The sequence below is a fragment of the Denticeps clupeoides genome, chromosome 2 (genome assembly GCF_900700375.1).
Source record: "Denticeps clupeoides chromosome 2, fDenClu1.1, whole genome shotgun sequence".
NCBI classification, from domain to species: Eukaryota; Metazoa; Chordata; class Actinopteri; order Clupeiformes; family Denticipitidae; genus Denticeps; species Denticeps clupeoides.
This window is the reverse complement of record NC_041708.1, coordinates 11,685,353-11,704,053: the sequence shown is the minus strand read 5'-3', so window position 1 is coordinate 11,704,053 and position 18,701 is coordinate 11,685,353. Positions and strand designations below refer to the sequence as shown.

At 41.9% G+C, this 18,701-nt stretch overlaps 1 protein-coding gene across 1 annotated transcript; it reads left to right on the top strand.

Annotated features, from left to right (window-relative positions):
* Positions 1–133: 133 nt before the first annotated feature.
* Positions 134–18,293, top strand: syde1 (synapse defective Rho GTPase homolog 1). The gene is made up of 8 exons (XM_028966485.1): positions 134–448; positions 10,333–11,088; positions 12,215–13,117; positions 13,629–13,858; positions 14,059–14,185; positions 14,388–14,557; positions 15,819–16,104; positions 16,436–18,293. Exons 1-8 carry the CDS (start codon positions 277–279, stop codon positions 16,894–16,896), a joined length of 3,105 nt encoding a protein of 1,034 aa, XP_028822318.1. The 5' UTR covers positions 134–276; the 3' UTR covers positions 16,897–18,293.
* The last annotated feature ends 408 nt before the right edge of the window (positions 18,294–18,701 follow it).

Below are 18,701 nucleotides of genomic sequence, written 5' to 3'. Positions count from 1 at the left end.
ACACTAAAATACAAATATAAATGCAATTAAATATATTGGAAAATCGATGCCTCCTTTAGATTATGGGTTGCCAGAGCGGACTACAGCTGCGGTGGCAAGAGAACTACATTTCCCCTAAACGCTTCCGGGTTCATATACCCGAGGGTTGAAAAATGTTTGGGAAAGAATCCGTGGAATTTGTTTCCTGTGAAATTTGGCCAGAGGACAGTGGGAGAGGGAGCAGGCAGGGCGCCCTGCGGTGATGGAGAGGGCCGCTGGGATGGACGTCTTCTCGGGATGCTCGATTCTCACGCGCTTTTAGGAGTTCTCGCCGCTCCTGGAAACTTTTCCGCCGCCGGAGTGACACTGGAGGGTAGTCCGGGCATGGCTGAGCCCCTTCTGAAGCGCACTTTCTCCAGGCTGCGGGGTAAGGAGAAATCCAGGCGCAAAACCGACCCCAAACTCCCCGGTACGTATTGCGCGTTCCTCCGCGGTCTTAAAGCATTACCAAATGCAACATTTATTATATATATATATATATTTTTTTTTTTTATCAGTCTTACAAAACCACGAGTTAAAGCCAGTCACAGTCAGTCGGGCAGTATTGGCTAAGGGTCTGTAACGCAACATTTAACGTAATGATGGTAACGTATTAATGCTTCAAGACACGTTAATAGCCTTTCCAGGTGGCTTATTTAATTAGACATGGATGCATTTCATATTTTTCTATTTATCTCACAGCTTTTAATTTCAGGAGGTCTTACGTTCTTGCTGCGAACATACGTTTTTAGTACAACGTGAAGCAAGAAGCAACATAATAATGGACTCTGGCGAACTTGTTACGAAATAAGTTGGAAATCTCTGGCTAGTCAGGTGTGTTTATTCACGGAACGGTCTTCATAGCAAAATATAGTGTTTTTTTTTTTTAGTATTACATGTTCGTTTAAAAAAAAAAAATCGTTTCCATTCTTCTTGCATTTGGACATTGTAACTGTATTTGGAGCGGGAAGCAAGAAGCCAGGTCAGGATGTGAGGGCCCACGATTTGGACAACATAACTGCCCCATATCTCAGCGACGTTGGCGTAAAGGGACCCTGTTCCCCTCAAGTGCGCTATAGACCGCGCGAGCCGCGCTGCATGTGTCCAGCAGGCTGTTCCCAACCTTAAATGCTTTTTGTTTGTCAGTGTGAATGAGCGACATTGTGACACGCAGTGCGGTCGGGCCGAGAGGCAGAGTGAATAACTGCTTTATAGGCGCCCGGATTGAATTACGCCAGAGCTGGGTGGGTTGCGTGGTACGGGAGGGATGGAGAATGACTTGCTTGTGTTGGACCAGAAAGGCAATGACAAACATTTGTGGTGTGGGCCTACTTCCTACTGAATCAATGTGCCAGTGTTGTGTTTTTGTCTTTAAGGGCAGCCAGTTGCTGACCTGAAGTTTGTCAGTCTTTGGTGTTTCTTTAAAAGATATTTCATGTGGTGTTTGACACCAGAATGCGCTGGATGCGTGTTGTTTGATGGATGCAGTTGGATGCAGACAAAAGGGTTGTAAACCGTCCCGAATCGTCTTGGACATCCTGAAATATGGTGATTTTGATTTGTTCATATTCCAAGCACATGTGTTGGCCAATAATAGACTACTGTAAGCACGGCGAAACTCATGCAAATGTTGATATGAGTTACAGACTGTTTCATGGGTGTCTAACCCGCGGCGCATGGGCCTCATCCTTTATGACCATTTCCATTGGTAGATTCTCACTGAAGGCATCAAAACTATGAATGAACGCATGTGGGGTTATGTACTTAACAAAAAGTGGTGAAATAACTGAAAACATGTTTTATATTCTAATTTCTTCAAAATAGCCGCCCTTTGCTCTGATTACTGCTTTGCACACTCTTGCCATTCTCTCGATGAGCTTCAAGAGGTTGTCACTTGAAATGGTTTTCCAACAGTTTTGAAGGAGTTCCCAGAGGTGTTTGGCACTTGTTGGCCCCTTTGCCTTCACCCCAAACCATCTTGATTGGGTTCAGGTCCAGTGACTGTGGAGGCCAGGTCTCCACTTTTTGTTAAGTACATAACTCCACATGTGTTCATTCATAGTTTTGATGCCTTCAGTGAGAATCTACCAGTGTAAATGGTCATGAAAATAAAGAAAACACATTGAATGAGAAGGTGTGTCCAAACTTTTGGCCTGTACTGTATATCTATTATTATGAACCGCCGATATAAAGCACTGATAACACACAAACCACAGATCCCATATTGCATTCTGGATTGTCCTGTAGGGGTGGGGTGAAGTTGGTGGGTAGTATTGTTCCCCTACTGATACTAACTTGGTATCGATAGTATTGATGTTTTGGATCGATCCGCACATTCCTATTAAACACCATATCTGTCAGCCATTGTAGGTATTTGCACAAATCAACCTTGTCTTATTGCAGCGGCACTTGGTGACAGGTATATAGCAGTACAGTAGCACACCCTTTAAGAAATGTAAGGCAATTTGCTACCCCAGCATTCCTTGTGCTCGGGATTCTGGGATTGCCATTCATGTTGGCATTGTGTTGTGGGGTTGTTGTGAGTCGTTTATTGTGAGTGTTAGATCGCTTGGTGTGTTTGGCATTCCACAAAATAAAATGCTTTCATTATAGAAAGCCAGATGACTTGTGATTCTTCTCTTTATGACACCAGCAGTCAAAGTATAAAATAAGATGGCTAAACATCTTCAAAATCCCACATCGAGTTATTAGTAGTAGCAGTAAAAATGCCCCTTCAATATTTCTGTAGTGTCTCTAGGGTTCCTGGTTTGTCCCGAATCTTGTCCCTCAGGGAGACATTCCCAGGAGTGTCCCAGGAAAAGATGCCATTTAGGGAAAGTTATTTATTTTGCTTGCTAGTTACCATGCTAGCTTTGGTAAATATCTCTCCAACACAGAATATATGAAATATGCATGTCCGATAATGTGTGAATGTAATGTAGTATTTGACAGACACTAAAACCTCTTCCTTGCTCTGCATTACATCTCTTACCCTCTCTTTCCTTCCCTCTTGCAACATTTAGACAGCAGTTCCCTTCTCCCCCCGACCCTGCTCTCTGTCCCTCATTCCTGACTCCTTCTCTCTGTCCCCCTCCCTCTCGTCCCTCTCTCCCTGCTTGTTATGTCTAAAATAGGGAAAGCTGCAGCCCACACGCTGGGCCATGCAGTTTAGTACAGCGAGTAAACACGTTGTGCCACTTGGACTTGATACCTCTGTGTGTGTGTGTGTGTGTGTGTGTGTGTGTGTGTGTGTGTTTGTCCCTGAGAATTTGTCCCAGTATTGGTGCTCTGAATGCTCTGGACATGAGTGAGACAGAGAGTAGGTCAGTGTTCTCTACAGGGTCCAGCTGCAGGTCATGTCAATTAAAGAACCTGTGTGTTTGTGTGTGTGTGTGTGTGTGTGTGTGGGTGTGTGTAGGCTTTTGAGTGTTTGGCCTTGTAGTCAATTTGTAAATGCGTGTGTGTGTGTGTGTGAGTGATGATTTGCGCATTGGTGACTGTCAATAGGCCTCATTATCTCTGTCCGGCTGCAGACCACATGAGGATTAGAGAACAGAAAAGTCTTTCAGTGCATTCCCCGCCCTCGTCAACCCCCCCACCACCAAGTCTTATCTGTCACATCAGGCCCAAAACGAGGGCCGTTGCTCCAAAGTCCAGATGCTGCAGTGTTGTGGGAGTTTTTTTTTTTTTTTTTCCCGAAATGAGTACCCTTGTTCATCAAAATCCCAGGTCATTGCATAATAACGTTTATAACTGCAGCCAGTGCTTCCTCTCTTTCAGTTCAGAATAATTTTTATTTTTAATATGGACTTCCTTTTCCTCTGCTTCCCGTCAGCAGTCCTGTAGAAGTCATTTCGGTTTGTTTTTTAAATCAGGGAAGTCTAGATCATAAAAAAAGCAGGAACCGGAACCTGCCAGGAAGACATTTATAAAATAATGATTATAGTTGGGTTCAGGATACAGAAAAAGTGGGAGTATTGTACTCATTTGAATCCATTAAGAAATGTAGAAAATGACGAATGAAAATCATTGCACAGCAATTGAGGGCAATGAGTTGCATTTTATCTGTAAATAAGGAGCCAAGAAAAAAATGTTTAGAGGGATGTTTCCTCTCTTTTCCCCTGTGTAACCCTGTTCAGATCACAGACACGAGGGTTCCTGTAATTTTGGGGCTTGGGGGTGGATGCAGAGCGAGATGAGAAGCGACCTCGGCCCGTTTCCTTTCCTCTTTTAATCTCACTGTAGATGGCTGGCAAGGCGTGGAAAGGTCCAGAGACTCGCTGCGTTATGCTGATGCCCAAACATTCACAAAGAGTCGCAGTGTGGTCAGAGGCTGTTGCATTCTGGGAAAATCGTGTTTCTCCAGAGATCACATTAAAATAAGAATGTTGGGTTGGACCACAAATCGGCTTGGAGCATTTAAAGACTCTTATTTATTTTTTCGCTTTTATTGTTTCATTCCATTAGGTATCTGAAACCAATTTTTCCACACTAGGCATCAGTGGAAAAAAGAATTAAGGGGAAAAGACGAAGCGCCTTAAATTTGGAAAAATGTTTAGTTTCCTGGAACGCCCGTGGATTTTAAACCCTCCCTTCTTATTCAGTCCTGCGAAGGCTCGAGTTGGATGCAGCGCGAACTGAGCAACTGAAGAGGCTGGTATGCACTTTGGCAGGATGTCCCAAATTATGAAAAGCTGGGGGGAGGGGGGAACTTAACAGGTTTCTCACAGCACATATTCTGAGGTCACTTTTCCACTGGATTCATTTCTCCTCGGCCTCCAATTAACCTATTCTGTCTTATTGCACTGATGTGATGTCGATTGGGCCAGTCAGCCAGAATGCCATATCTAGACACTAAAATTATAAAATCTGATGGTTATTATGTAATATGATGCAACAGTATGAAACTACAGGTCTGCAGGTTTCAAATTAAATTTAAGATCTTTTAAAGACCTAAAGAATGACTATTAAGACCAATTTCATGTCCACACTGGTAGAAAGTAGAAAGGATGTTGCTTTCATTGCTTTTATGTGAGTGGTATTTTGGCACAGTGGTGTTGATGCATACACTGTCTGGAATTGTTGCAGTTGTCCGCTAATTCTGCTAATCTCCTTCTTTACACCCCCGGCATGCACAATTTCCTACATTACGAATTGGTTTTAACTGAGTATGGAGCATTTCATGGTTGTTTAAAACCAAAAGCATGGGCATGGACTAATAATAAGTTAAAGCAAACCATTCAACTTTGCATGCAAGGCAAATTCTGAGCGGATTTGTACATTCCAAAGCTAATATCAGTTGCCTCTTGGTCTCATTATCAATTAATTTATTTGTACAACAGGAAACCTGTATATCACTTTGTCATCAGGGGGGAAAAATCCATGTTGACGTAAACTTTTCACATTTCAAGACTTTTTAAGCTCATGAAGTCCTTATATTTTTAATTTTTTATTTTATATTTTACGACTCAACAGCAACCCTATAAAATATCCCATTGACTGTGTTGTCTATTGAGGTACTCTTTGTTTCTTAAATGCAGCCTATTTGGTTCTGGCAATGATGGTCACAGGTAGGGCTGAAACAAGTAACTCAAGTAACTTGAATGGTTCAAATACAAAAAAATTTGAGGTAAATTCTTTGCCTTGAGGCTTTGTTTAATTAGTCAATAATTAAACAAATAATACGTCCATCTATTTTCGTATCCCTCCCGCTTTGTAGACTACTGCGCAGCACCTGTAGCATTGTTTTATATGGACTGTTTTAACTGAAGCACATTTCAAAGTTCATGCCGATCTTGATTGATGATCGTGATTTGCCAAGTTTCCCGGAAGTTCCCGGAATATCCTGCATATTAATGTGCGCAAATTGCATATAATATCCCGAAAACCTGAGAAAGCAAACATTCTCAGTTTATTTAATTTGTAATAAATTTGCCAAAACCTCAAGCTTTTTTCACCTTGTTTGTTATGGGATGATGTGTGTAGACTCTGAGGGGGAAAAATATTTAATAAATTTTGGAATTGATTAAATATTTAATCACACAAAAAACACAAATAAATGTGAACACTTTATGGTTGCACTGTATGGAAGTTGAACGGCACACAAACAGCGGCATCCTTGTCTTATGTTTTATGATTTTTTTTTTAAATGTATGGGCGAATCTTGTCATTGTTCCATTAGCAAAATAAACATTTTGCAGATGTTCATTAAAGAGGCTCCTTGATAAATTAAGAATTTCTAATGAGAAACATTAAATGACTGAAGCACTGAAATGCATAAATGTAAATGGCAGTAATGCTGCCTTCATAAGATAAGCTGTGACCATATTTGTTTTAGGTCATTGGGTACCTTCTGGATCATGGGGAAAAGTTGTTAACACTTTCCTTCTGCCAACTGCAGATGTGTTATCAGCAGATGTCTGCCAACAGTCTGCTGTCGTCTGTTCACCAGAGTGTAAGCAGTTTTTTGGCTATAATTGAGCATTTTACATGAAAACCACAACATCCTTTGGGCTTGAGGACAAAGTGTCCCTTTAAGGACTCTTATAAATGCCCTCAAAGGACAGACAGTCATACAAGGTTTCAGAACAGGTCTTGTCATTGTTCCTCTGGCCAAAGGACAATTTGCCCAGACAGGATTAATTATAGTTGTGGCTAATGGTTTTGGGAATGACACAAATACTGGTTTTCACAAAGTTTGCTGCTTCCATTTTTATTTTGGCAATTTGCATATACTCCAGAATTTTATGAAGAGTTATTAGATGAACTGCAAAGCCACTCTTTACCATGAAAATGAACTTACTCCCGCCATTTTTTTTCCTCCTCCCATTTCCACTGTATTTCAGCCCCAAAAGGACCTGCTGAGATCTATTCAGTGATTCTATCATTAACACAGGTGAGAGTGTTCAAGAGCACAAGGCTGGAGATCATTCTGTCAGGCAAGGATATTGGTGCTACTAAGATTGGGCCTAAATCAACCATTTATTGGATTGTCAACAAGGAGAGAGGTTCAAGTATTGTGAAGAAGGCTTCAGGGTGCCCAAGAAAATCCAACAAGCAGCAGGACCAAAGATGATTCAGCTGCAGGATCGTGGTGCCTCCAGTACAGAGCTTGCTCAGGAATGGCAGCGGGCAGGTGTGAGTGCATCTGGACACACAGTGAGGCCAGGACTTTTGGAGGATGACCTGGTGTCAAGAAGGGCATTTAAGAAGCCACTTCTCTTCAAGAAAAACATCAAGATAGATGTGTGCTACCATCAGTCCTGTCTCGTACCAACAGTAAAGCATCCTGAGACCATTTATGTGTGGGGCTGCTTCTCATCCAAGGGACTGGGCTCATACACAGATTTGCCTAAGAACACAGCCATGAATAAAGAATGGTACAAAAACATCCTCTGACAGCAACTTTTCCCAACCATCCAAGAACGTTTTGGTGAAGAACAAGGCCTTTTCCAGCATGATGGAGCACCGTGCCGTAAGGCCATAGTGATAACTAAGTGGCTTGGGGAACAAAACATGGAAATTTTGGATCCATTGCCAGGAAACTCCCAAAACCTTAATCCAATTGAGAACTTGTGGTCAATTCTCAAGAGGCGGGTGGACAAACAAAAACCCACAAATTGCAATCAGCCAGGATTTGGCCCAGAAGTTGATTGACAGCATGCCAGGACAAATTGCAGAGGTCTTTAGGGGAAAAAAAGGGCCAACACTGCAAATATTGACTCTTTGCATAAATTTGATGTAATTTTCAATAACTTATAAAATGTAATTACTTACACCACATAAACAACTGAATAAAAGATCTAAAAACACTGAAGCAGCAAACTTTGTGAAAACCAGTATTTGTGTCATTCTTTTTTTTTTTTTTTCATACTCATCAACCAATCAATTAATGCTAGACTTCTGTGGATTCATCTTCATTTGGGAAGATGCCCTTCTAATTGGGATAGAAATTAAGAAATAAAATTGATTTCTTTCAATCATTTCACATTGTGGAGCAGAAATGTCTGTGATCTACTCACATCGCTCCAATATTTTAACCTTTATGAATAGCCACCCCAGCTGACCTTATCAACTTCAGCATGGGGCCCTATGATTTCCACAATATCTAATCACAGACTCCAACAAAAACAAAAAATGGAATCTGTTGTAAAACACGGAATTCTCGTTGTGGCGGGACTTTTGCACGCACCAAATGTGTAAATGTGGGTTTAGAAAGTGAAAGTGAAGTGGTGCACACAACTTTTAACCAGTGAGCAGTGGGCAGCCATGAAAGATGCCTGGTGCTTTGCTCAGTGGCACCACTTGCTAGCTCGGATCCAAGCAAACTCTTGGTCATCGGCTGATTCAAAATGTGATTTTATTAACATGGTCCCAGTTCACAATGCAAATGGACACAAGCCTTCCAGGCCTTCCCAATGTTTATTTATTTGATGCGTTTTATGTTGATTTCAAATGTGAAGCACTTTTATTTTACAAATGGAAGAATGTGTGAAACAGCTCTTTGCATGAAATGCACATATTCATTACATGTAAATGGTTTACAAAAGCCAACAGTAAATGTCCAAGCACCTTGTTGAACATGACTGTTTTTAGGTGCATTAATACATTAACAGAAAACATGGAATTTAGAAAAATTCAAATGGAAAAAAAATGGAATTAGGGCCCTACCTTAGCACATAGCAAAGGTTGAGCATAAACACACACACTAAGGTACAAGTGGACCCTGTCTGTCACAACACTACTCATAATGTATACACACACACACATGCACACTATAAATAGAATGCACTTCAGAAATAATAGGCCCTGTGGAGTGTAGCCTGTCATTCTTTCATCACCCTTTCATATACATTATATTTACCTGGCAACTTTTCATGGAAAAACACGAAATGGGTAATTATTGGGTGATTATGTTTACCTGCACTTGAAAAAAATGGGTGTACTAGTTTAGTTCAGTTTGTATATTCTTCATCAGGAATCAGGCTCATTTTTGGAATAATAATACAGAGGTTTCTTAGGAAAATGTTTTATGTACATGTTGCATGTAAAGTCATGTTGCATGTGTATAATGCATACATTTCTAATGTAATGTGTGTGGGGAAAATAAAAATAAATGGGGAAGAGGTTAAAACGTGTGCGAGAGGAGATTCTCGGACAGCTGTATGCTCTTCCTCTCCTTTTTTCCCCCTCTTCCTTTTCACCTCTCATGATCTCCATTCTTCTGTTTCTTTCTTCTTTTTGCACAAGATTGACTACAGTCCCAGTGTACAAGCTGTAAGGCAGGGCTGGTCTGTTGTGTTACATTAATTCTTGCCATGCCCCCATATCCTGCCACTCAGTGGCTTCTCAGCTTCTTCAGTTTAATTCAGGTTGATATAGTATCATTTTCCACACTGATGGTGTCAGATATTTTGTCAGTATGTGCACTCACATACATACAATAGTCACAGAGACAATCCACAATCGATTTAATTCTTTATTCCTGTGATTGAAATAATTAAAATAAATACTTGCCATACACTGTGCTAATCCGTGTATGGCAAGACAGTTTTCTACTATAGTTATAAAAAGGTTACACCTTGAAGCGAACCGTAGATTTTGATCTGTACATGAAATGGCATGCTTTAACCAAGTCTGTTTCAGAAATTGAAAGTTAAATAAGTGAATCTAATATCAGTACTATCCAGCTTGGGAACAGGCCCCACAATTGGCAGCATTGCGTATAAGATATATTTTCAAACTGAAACTATATCAGCCATGATCATAAACATAAAAAACATAAAGCATGCCCTTTTCATGAAATAAAAAAGTTCCTGAGCGCAGGGGGGAGAGAGAGAGGGAGTAAGCGAGAGACTCCCAGCTGTGCAGGATGTGAGCAGGGGGAAATAGAGATGTCTGAGAAGGCTCATGCAGACATTGCAAAAGTTTGTCTTCTTTTCTACTGTCTGTGTTCCTCCTTTTTTTTTGGCTTCTTTTCTTCTCTTTTGCCCTTCCTCCCTTGTTCATGTGATTCTGTTGAAATGCATTTTAGAAATGTGCCATTTGAAAAACAGACTCGCTTATCCAAACTGTGGAAAGGGCAAAAGACACATGGCTTAATCATCAGACTAATGACTTCAGGGTTCAGTTTGTTGGTCTTGTTGGTTGTCCTGAACTGGGCTGGAGCGATCATCAGGTCAACCGCAGGATGACGCTCATTCTTTCCTAAACCAAATATTATAACACCAAATAAGGGCTTAAGCCAGCACTACAATGTAATTGTGATGATGCACACAACATAATTAATGATGCGCTTTTCCCCCTTGACCCCAGATGTCCAAGGAAAGACGGATGTTCAGATTTGTTCATCGTTGTCGGCCCAGAATTCCGCTGCCGCTGAGGAGGACTATGCCAGACGGCCTCAGATCACCGTGGCCAAGAAACAGAACTGGGCCAAACTCACGTCTAGGGACCCTCCCAGAACAGAGGCTTGCAGCAGACCTGAGCAGAGAGGTCAGGAGTATGGAAGCTTCTTAGGGAAGACCCAGGGCTCAAAGCAGGCCTGGAGCCAGAAGGCGTTGAGTGAAGAGAGTAGATCTACTGATTCTGGGTGGGAGGCCGGGACGTCTAGCAGCCTCTGGAACTCGAACGAGGCTGGTCTGCCAGAACTGAGTCCACCAATGGGAGCTGGGTACTCTGAAGTTAGCATTGCCCCCAGCTCAGCTAAGCTGTCCGGGCAGGGGGCTTACCTCCAAAGCCTGGAGAGGAGTAGCCGAGCCTGGGTGCTGTCTACAGGGAAGTCCCAGGGCTCTGAAGAGCTCCCTCGACCACTCCCCAGCAGCATCACTGAATGGAAGCAGGGTGTGGAGGGAGAGAGAAATATTTGGTACAATCCCATTCCAGAGGAGGAGGACTCTCGCATGGACGGGACTGGGGGTGACTTTGGTGACCCTTGGAGAAGGAGGGCAGAGATGGAGGGCTCTCCAGAGAGCAGGAGGGATGGGCCAAAATGGGCACAGAAGAGAGCAGGGATGCTGGTTGGAAACTGTGCCAGTTCCAGCTGCAGGGAAACATCAGCTGACAATTCAGGTACTGCTACATTTCTGTCCAACAGGTTGCTGGGTTTGATGCAGCCTGTTTTATTCCTGAATCACGGTTTTCTCTTTCCAGCAAGTCCTTCCTTTTTCCTTTCTTGGTTATTCTGCAAATTGTCATCACTGTGCCACGGTCCAAGTTTTAACAAGAACTGGACAAAGTACTCACATTCAAGTGAAAGTACAGATACCACTGGTGAAATGTTACTCCACTACAAGTGAAAGCGGTACAGTCAAATATAAGTTAAAATTAAAGTACTGTACTTGCCTAAAATACTTGCCTTTAGAAATACTTAAGTATTAAAAGGGCATTTTTTTTTGCCACAACACATAAATAGCTAATTCCTCTGACTAGCTTGTAGTAAGGAATCGGTACCATGTTACAGATCTGTTTATTTTTAATTGTACCAATACACAACCCTACGAAACAGAATGGTAGGTGTTCAGACACAATGTACCAAGTACATGCACCAACCACATAGCATCATCTGCACGTTGTGGCCTGTATGGTGCATGCAGCAAAAAATCCAACCACATTTACCATACAGGTGAAAGAAAGTAGATGACAGCTATTTTTTCTATTTGTCAGTTATTTAGATATATTATAACATATTCATGTCCTTGTAGCTCCATTTTCACATGCTAGTCATGACTTTGGTAGTCATTTCAGTTGTAGCCAATAAAATGTTTACATACCTCAATACCTGCTGATTGGTTTTTCACAGGGTGACAGACTATCAAAAGAACATCCAATTTCAGAAAAATAAAAGTAACAAGAAATGAGACCCTTGATAGAAATGTAGTTAAGTAAAAAGTACAACAAGAAAGAAGAATTATGCATTACATTTTTCACCAATACTAGAGCAGGGGTCCTGGTCCTGCTTCGACCATGGTAAACGGTTTTTGGGTTTACCCTCATCCAACGCAGCCAGTTCTTAATTTGAATCAGGTTTGGTGGAACTGCTGGCCCCAAAGACCATCATCTTGAACATCAATCCCTTAGAAATTTCCATGTTGGTGTGCAGTAAGCGGCGTTTACTTGCTAGAGGTTTGGTTTTCTGTTAATTAATGAAACACTAAACATTAACTGCAATCTTGGATTGTCTCTCTTTTTCTCTCAGATGTGTTTCCGCAGAAAGTCCAGCAGGTTGACTGTGAGTGTCTGGGTGTGGCAGTGAGTACTGTTGTCATCGGCACGCCCTCGGACAGCCCTGCCATGCATAAGAAATCAAGTGGATTGGCAGTTGGGAGCAGCAGCATGATGGACAAGATTAAGTCTCCGGGGACAGTGCGCCGTCTCTCCATGAAGATGAGGAAACTTCCGGAACTCAGGCGCAAACTGAGCCTTCGTTCCTCTCGCTTGCAACGCCATGGAAACAGCCAGAATGCTGCCACGGCAACTGGAGCTGAAGAAACCTCACCCCCAAATGCCCGCAAGGAGTCATCCAACAACGTGATCAGCCGTTACCACCTGGACAGCAGCGCCCCCTCTGCTCACACTCGGCGACGGTTGTCGCGGCCACGGTCCGCAAGCAAGGGTGGCTACCTCAGCGATGGAGACTCTCCGGAGCTCCTTCCCAAGCAGGGTTCCTCAGGAGGCCAGGAGTCATCTTCCACGCCCTCCTTCATGGCAGACGCCGGCTCCTTCCGGCTGTACAGCCTGGCAGAACAACCACGGTGTGCCCAGCGTCTGTCGGGGCTCCTCACTGTGCACCTCCTTGGCGTAGAGGAGCTGCTCCGATCACCACGCAACAGCGCCAGCAAGGGAGTGTTCTGCGCCATCCAGGTGGATGGGGTGACCCGCGGGCGCACTGCACTGCTCACCTGCTGTGGACCGTCGCTCCCCCTCAACCACACCTTCAACCTGGAGCTGGAGCGCGCTCGCCTGCTTAAGTTGGTGGTGTTGACTCCCGCAACACCTAACATCACGTCTGCTGACAGCTTGTCACCTGCAACCAACGCCACGGCAACGCGCAACCGAGTCTGCTGTCTTGGGGCAGTCGCCATTCCACCCCTGTTCCGAGGTGAGATGGGTACAGAAACAGGGAACAATAGGATTTTTATTAGGCCTTGCAAGAAACAAGAAATACAAGAAAAAATATGATTCATTTGTGATATTGTGACATGATATGATGCACACACACACAGAAATATTTCACATTTTTATAAATATAATATATTTCCTTATTAATTGTTTTTGTTACGTTGTTGGTAAAAATGTTGAAAGGAAAACAAATCCATTTTTAAAAGTAGTGAAAATATTTTCATTAAAATGTGGGACATATTGTGCAGCCCTGACATTTATCACTCCAAATAGTACTTTTGTTTTTGATTAAGGGAAAAGTGTGTCAGGGTCATTATTATTTTTTCTAATGTTAACTCATTATGTTAACTCTATGGTCTCTTTCTCTCAATCTTGCCATCCTTCTTTCCCTTCTTCTGTTTCTCTGTCATCCCATTCCTGTGCTCCTCTCATTTCTACTCATTCCTCCGGTCTTTCCTCCTGAATTTTTCTGTTTTTCCCCTCCTGCCCAGGTGGCCGTTCCCAGCAGTTATGTGTGCAGTTGGAGCCACGGGGGCTGCTGTATGTAAAGCTGACCCTGCTGGAACAGTGGGAAGCCCCTTCTCCCCGCCTCAGTGAGATGCCACCACCCAGCGTCTTTGGGGTGGATCTGCGCCGCCTAGTGGAGAAGGAGAACCTGGCGCTGAAAGTTCCAATCATTATTCAGAAATGCGTGGCTGAGATTGAGAAGAGAGGGCTGAAGGTGAGACTGTTCATGAGACAGGAAGTTGTACTGGTTAGCTTTTGGAAAATGGGACTAATTGCAGGTTTTAATTGTTTGTACTTTTGTTCCACTTACTTATGAACACAATTGTAATGAGGTTGTATACTTGTGAATGAGCATGTTCTTGACTCTGTAAACATATTGACATGTGGTTGTGTGTGTTTGTTTTGTACTCACAGGTTGTGGGCCTGTACAGATTGTGTGGATCAGCAGCAGTAAAGAAGGAGCTGAGAGACATGTTTGAAAGAGACAGTGCATCAGTCACTCTCAGTGAGGATCTGTACCCTGACATCAATGTCATCACTGGTCAGTGACACAAATTAAATTTCACACTCATAGCAACCATGATCACATCAGATAATAATACTATATCATCACCTTATATCAAATCCATGACAGTAACATGGTGCAGTATCAATACTCAGTGAGACTCAGTAGGTGGTTGTAATAAAATGGCCATTAGTGCACTGGTTTCTTTTAGGGTGTAATGTCCTTGTTTTTCTATCAGGCATTTTGAAAGACTATCTACGCGAACTGCCCTCTCCTCTCATCACAAGGACTCTTTATGAGGTTGTGTTGGAATCCATGTCAGTGCGGCCAGTGTGCCGGAGCGAGTTGGATGCCCAGCGATGCCAGGCCACCGTCTCCCTGCTTCAGTGTCTTCCAGAACCGGAGAAGGTGCAGCACACTTTCATGTTCTGTTCAGCACTAATACACAGAATACACACATTAAATAAAATAATACAATTTTCACTGCTGAAAATATAGTTTTTATTTAAAAACATCAATAAATATGGAAGTGATTGTTTTGTAATTGTGATACACAGCAGGCACAGCACACAGTGCACAGAATGAAATGTGTCCTCTGCATTTAACCCATTACCATTAGTGAGCAGTCGGCAGCCATGAAAGGTGCTCAGTGAGCAGTGTGTGGGGACAGTACCTTGCTCAATGGGACCTCAGTAAAACCTTGGTGGTTCAGTATTCGAACCGGCAACCTTCTGTTATGTTCTAGATTGAAACTGAAAATGCACATTCTGTGCTCCAGATTTAAAATTTAAATTATATATATTTTAAGTTTATTATCTTTCAGTAAAACAAATATTTGAATATGAAAGATAACTGTAAGTGAAAAGTCCATATAGGGCAGTAAATTTAGTCTCGGTCTTATGTTAGATAATCATATGCTTGTTTGTCCCTTGTTGGATCCAGCAAGCCGAGTTCTGGGTTAGGCTTCTACGTTCCAAAACAAACACACTTCGATAATGGGAAACGTTCCTCACTGTGGCAGCACAAACCCACCCCACCCCACCCCCTCCCCATTTTTAGAAATATGTAGGCTGCTTCTTGGAACATGACATTTGCTGTCTCCATACTTCTGCTACTGTACATGCTTATTTTTGTCTTTTCCTCTTATCAGATTTTTTGTATTTCTGTTCTGTATTATTACACCACTGGAGCCTTCTTTATCTGAACTGAAAATTAAAAAGAACCAAAAACTTAATAATACACAACACACCCAAAATTCAGTTTTGTCATTGTCCATTGTGGTTATGACCACTCCTTTATTATCTTATATACTGTTACATGATAGCAAACCATTAACCAAGAAACTGTTTACAGCAATGCCATTTATATTTTTTTATCCACAAAGACACTGTATAAAGAACAGTTCAGTTGTCTGATGACCTAAAATCTGGCCTTCAGTTTTAATTTCACAGGTAGTTGGTTTATTCATGAGTGATTGTGATCAGACATTATTTGCATGATTGTATTTCACTGATTTACTAGCATTCTGTATTTGTAATAAAATATTGTGTGTTTACTTGCACGTGTTTTCTCCTGACAGCTTCATGACAGCTACTGAGGAGTCAGACCTGTTTGATTTCTGGTGATACTCTAGTTGCAAATATCGCTTTGCACATTTTCTGTTCACCAGGCTACTTTGACACTGCTGCTGGATCACCTCAGTCTGGTGGCATCATTCAGTGACAGCAACCGGATGACATGCCAGAACCTGGCAGTGTGTTTTGGCCCAGTTCTTCTTACCCCGACTCAAGAATGTTGGATGCCCAGTGCACAGAGGGTGCCAGCCGCAGCCCACGCGCCGGCCCCCGATGCTGGCAGGACTGGCCGCAGTTTTGCCCACAGTGAGGAGATTGCCAGCGCTGTCGATTTCAAGCATCACATTGAGGCCCTTCATTATTTGTTGCAGCTCTGGCCCAGTAAGTCTGTGTGTCTCGAGCGGGAAAAAATGAACAACTAACTTAATTTTCCTGAATATTTCAGGAATTTAATGAACCAAAAGATATCTTTTTAGTTACTGATGTTATGTTGAGGGATCTAGAAGCAGTTCCAAATTCAAAATACATATATTAGATTTTTTTACCCTTAGACCTAACAAGGATATTTGTCCCTAGATAACATTGAACACATAAAATTTTGTGTTGAAATGAATATCTTGTGATAACAATTTGTCTTCTTCGACTTTGTTGTGTGAAGTATTATGTTTGATGGGTTGATTTCCTATGTGACAGTCGTCTTCCACATCTCTAGTTCCCACAGGCCGAATCTTGGATGATCCTCCCCTCTCCGCTTCCATCATAGATTCCCCACCCCCTTCCCCATCTTCCTCTCCTTCTGTGTCCCAAAACACCCTGCGGCACAAGAACCAGCGTCCCCCATTGCATCTGGACCTTTCTGAAGACCTGGTGGTGTCGCGACGTGGGCGAGGACGTCTGGAAAGTCCACCCTGCAACCGTTATGCCGGCGACTGGAGCATCTGTGGTCGGGACTTCCTGTCTGGCCTGGAAGCGGACTATGATGAGGTGGCCGGGAGCAACAGTGAGCAGGAAGAAGACGAGGACGAACAGCAGGCTTCTGCTGGGCTCTATGTAGATGACTTCGGGCTTGACTTCGATGCCCCGTTCACTTGTAGACTAAGTCTGAAAGACTTTGACACACTGATCTCTGATCTGGAGAGGGAGCTGGCCAAGCAGATCAACATCTGTCTCTGAGAGCACAAGTGTTAGACCAATCTCAGTAAGGACCAAAGATAGACGACAAGCAGTTACATTTGCTTCAGTGATCGTGAAGTACACTTATTTTTATTCTTTTCCTTTGAAGGGTGTATGTTAGGCCTGAATATTTACATTTACATTTTACAGCCTTATCACCTTCATCTTTAACTATTGATTAAAGCAGACGATAAATTGGATCTTTACACACAGTACAAATAATCTACCCTGTCCCTGCGTGCAGTAGGGAAGTGCATCTGAAGTAATAATATTCGTGCCAAAAAGAGTATTTAGGACCAGATTTAGTTTTAGTTTCTCCATCTTTTAGTGGGGAGGACAAAAATTCCCTTTGGTATTGAAATGATAGGTTTTTTATGTACACGGTATGGCCATGTTAAATGTAATTATTATTTTTCAGAAATGTTTGGGAGGGGTTTATATAAATGATTAGAATCTAGAAGTCAATGTGCTGTTGATTCCACTATCGTACCCTAAACCACAGACAGCTGTGGAGTTTAATGGCAAAAAAGCTGAAATTCCTACATTTCCGTGATGTTCCTCAGATTTGAAGATTTCCTGCACCTTCAGCAGGTCTGCTTGTTTACAACTTTATGTGAACTCGTGCTTCACATGGCTTTGTTGGCCGTTGTTGAAATGAACTAGCTGTGCCTGTGCCACATGTGACGTCTCTCAGCTGTCACCATACGCCTTATGCCAATTCGCCCTTCTTATGTTGTTTTATATAATATATTGTGGTCATTGTGTGTGTGTGTGTGTGTGTGTGTGTGTGTGTGTGTGTAATTATGGAAAGGTGATCCTCCTTTAGCAATCAGATGGTGGTGGTGTTATTCATTAGGGTTAAAGTAAATCAGGAGGTAATGACAGTTTTGATCAGAGGAGCTTTATTGGCAGGTCGCCGTTGGTTTACAGTATTACCAAACGCAGTGCTTATTTTAAGGTGTGGAGTAACCGAATGGAAGTAAACTTCACTGACCAAAGACTTGTGTTGCACTTCAGTTCTGTTTTTTTTTTTTTTTAATAAGACTATGTATCATAAGCTGCTTAGTTTGTTTCCATGCAGCATGTATTGTTTGCCGACATCCTTTTTTTAATACACGGTACAATGTTCTGCAAACTGTGATCTGTGTAGTAGGAATGACATGGCCATGTACTTGCTCCCTATGCAAAAAGAAGAGTTCTGACATTTTTTTTTGTTTCATATGTTTAGTTATATAAACAGTATTGTTTTCTATTGCACATTTACAGCAAGCACTTATATTTGATGTCTTATGCATACATATTACCAAGTGTTACACAGTTTACTGTAACATGCCATTCAGTGTTATTTGCCGAAACTTAAAACACAGTATTATAAATTTACATTAAAAGTGTATATTATGGACAAAGCATATTGATTTTATTTGTTATTTAACAAGTCTGTTCTTTGAGCCTTTTCACCACTGAACAATGCATCATTTATTCTCTAAAAACGGATGAAGAAAATCATCCAGTCATTTGGCCACCTTGAAAAACAAATTAAACAGCGCCATCTACTGACAAAAACTAAATTTTCATATATTTCATATATTTGATTTCACACATCCATTTTGGATCAGTTATTGTAAATGAATGGTGGTTTAAAACACTAAAGCACAAAGTTAACCAGAAAAAGCAAGTGCACAATTCTGTAATTAAATCTAAATTAGAACATTTTACAGATTTAAGATGTGCCTCTTAATCTAATTGTATTCAAATATACCAATTAATCCAAGAGTGATTGTGAGATGGAACCACATGATAAAAAA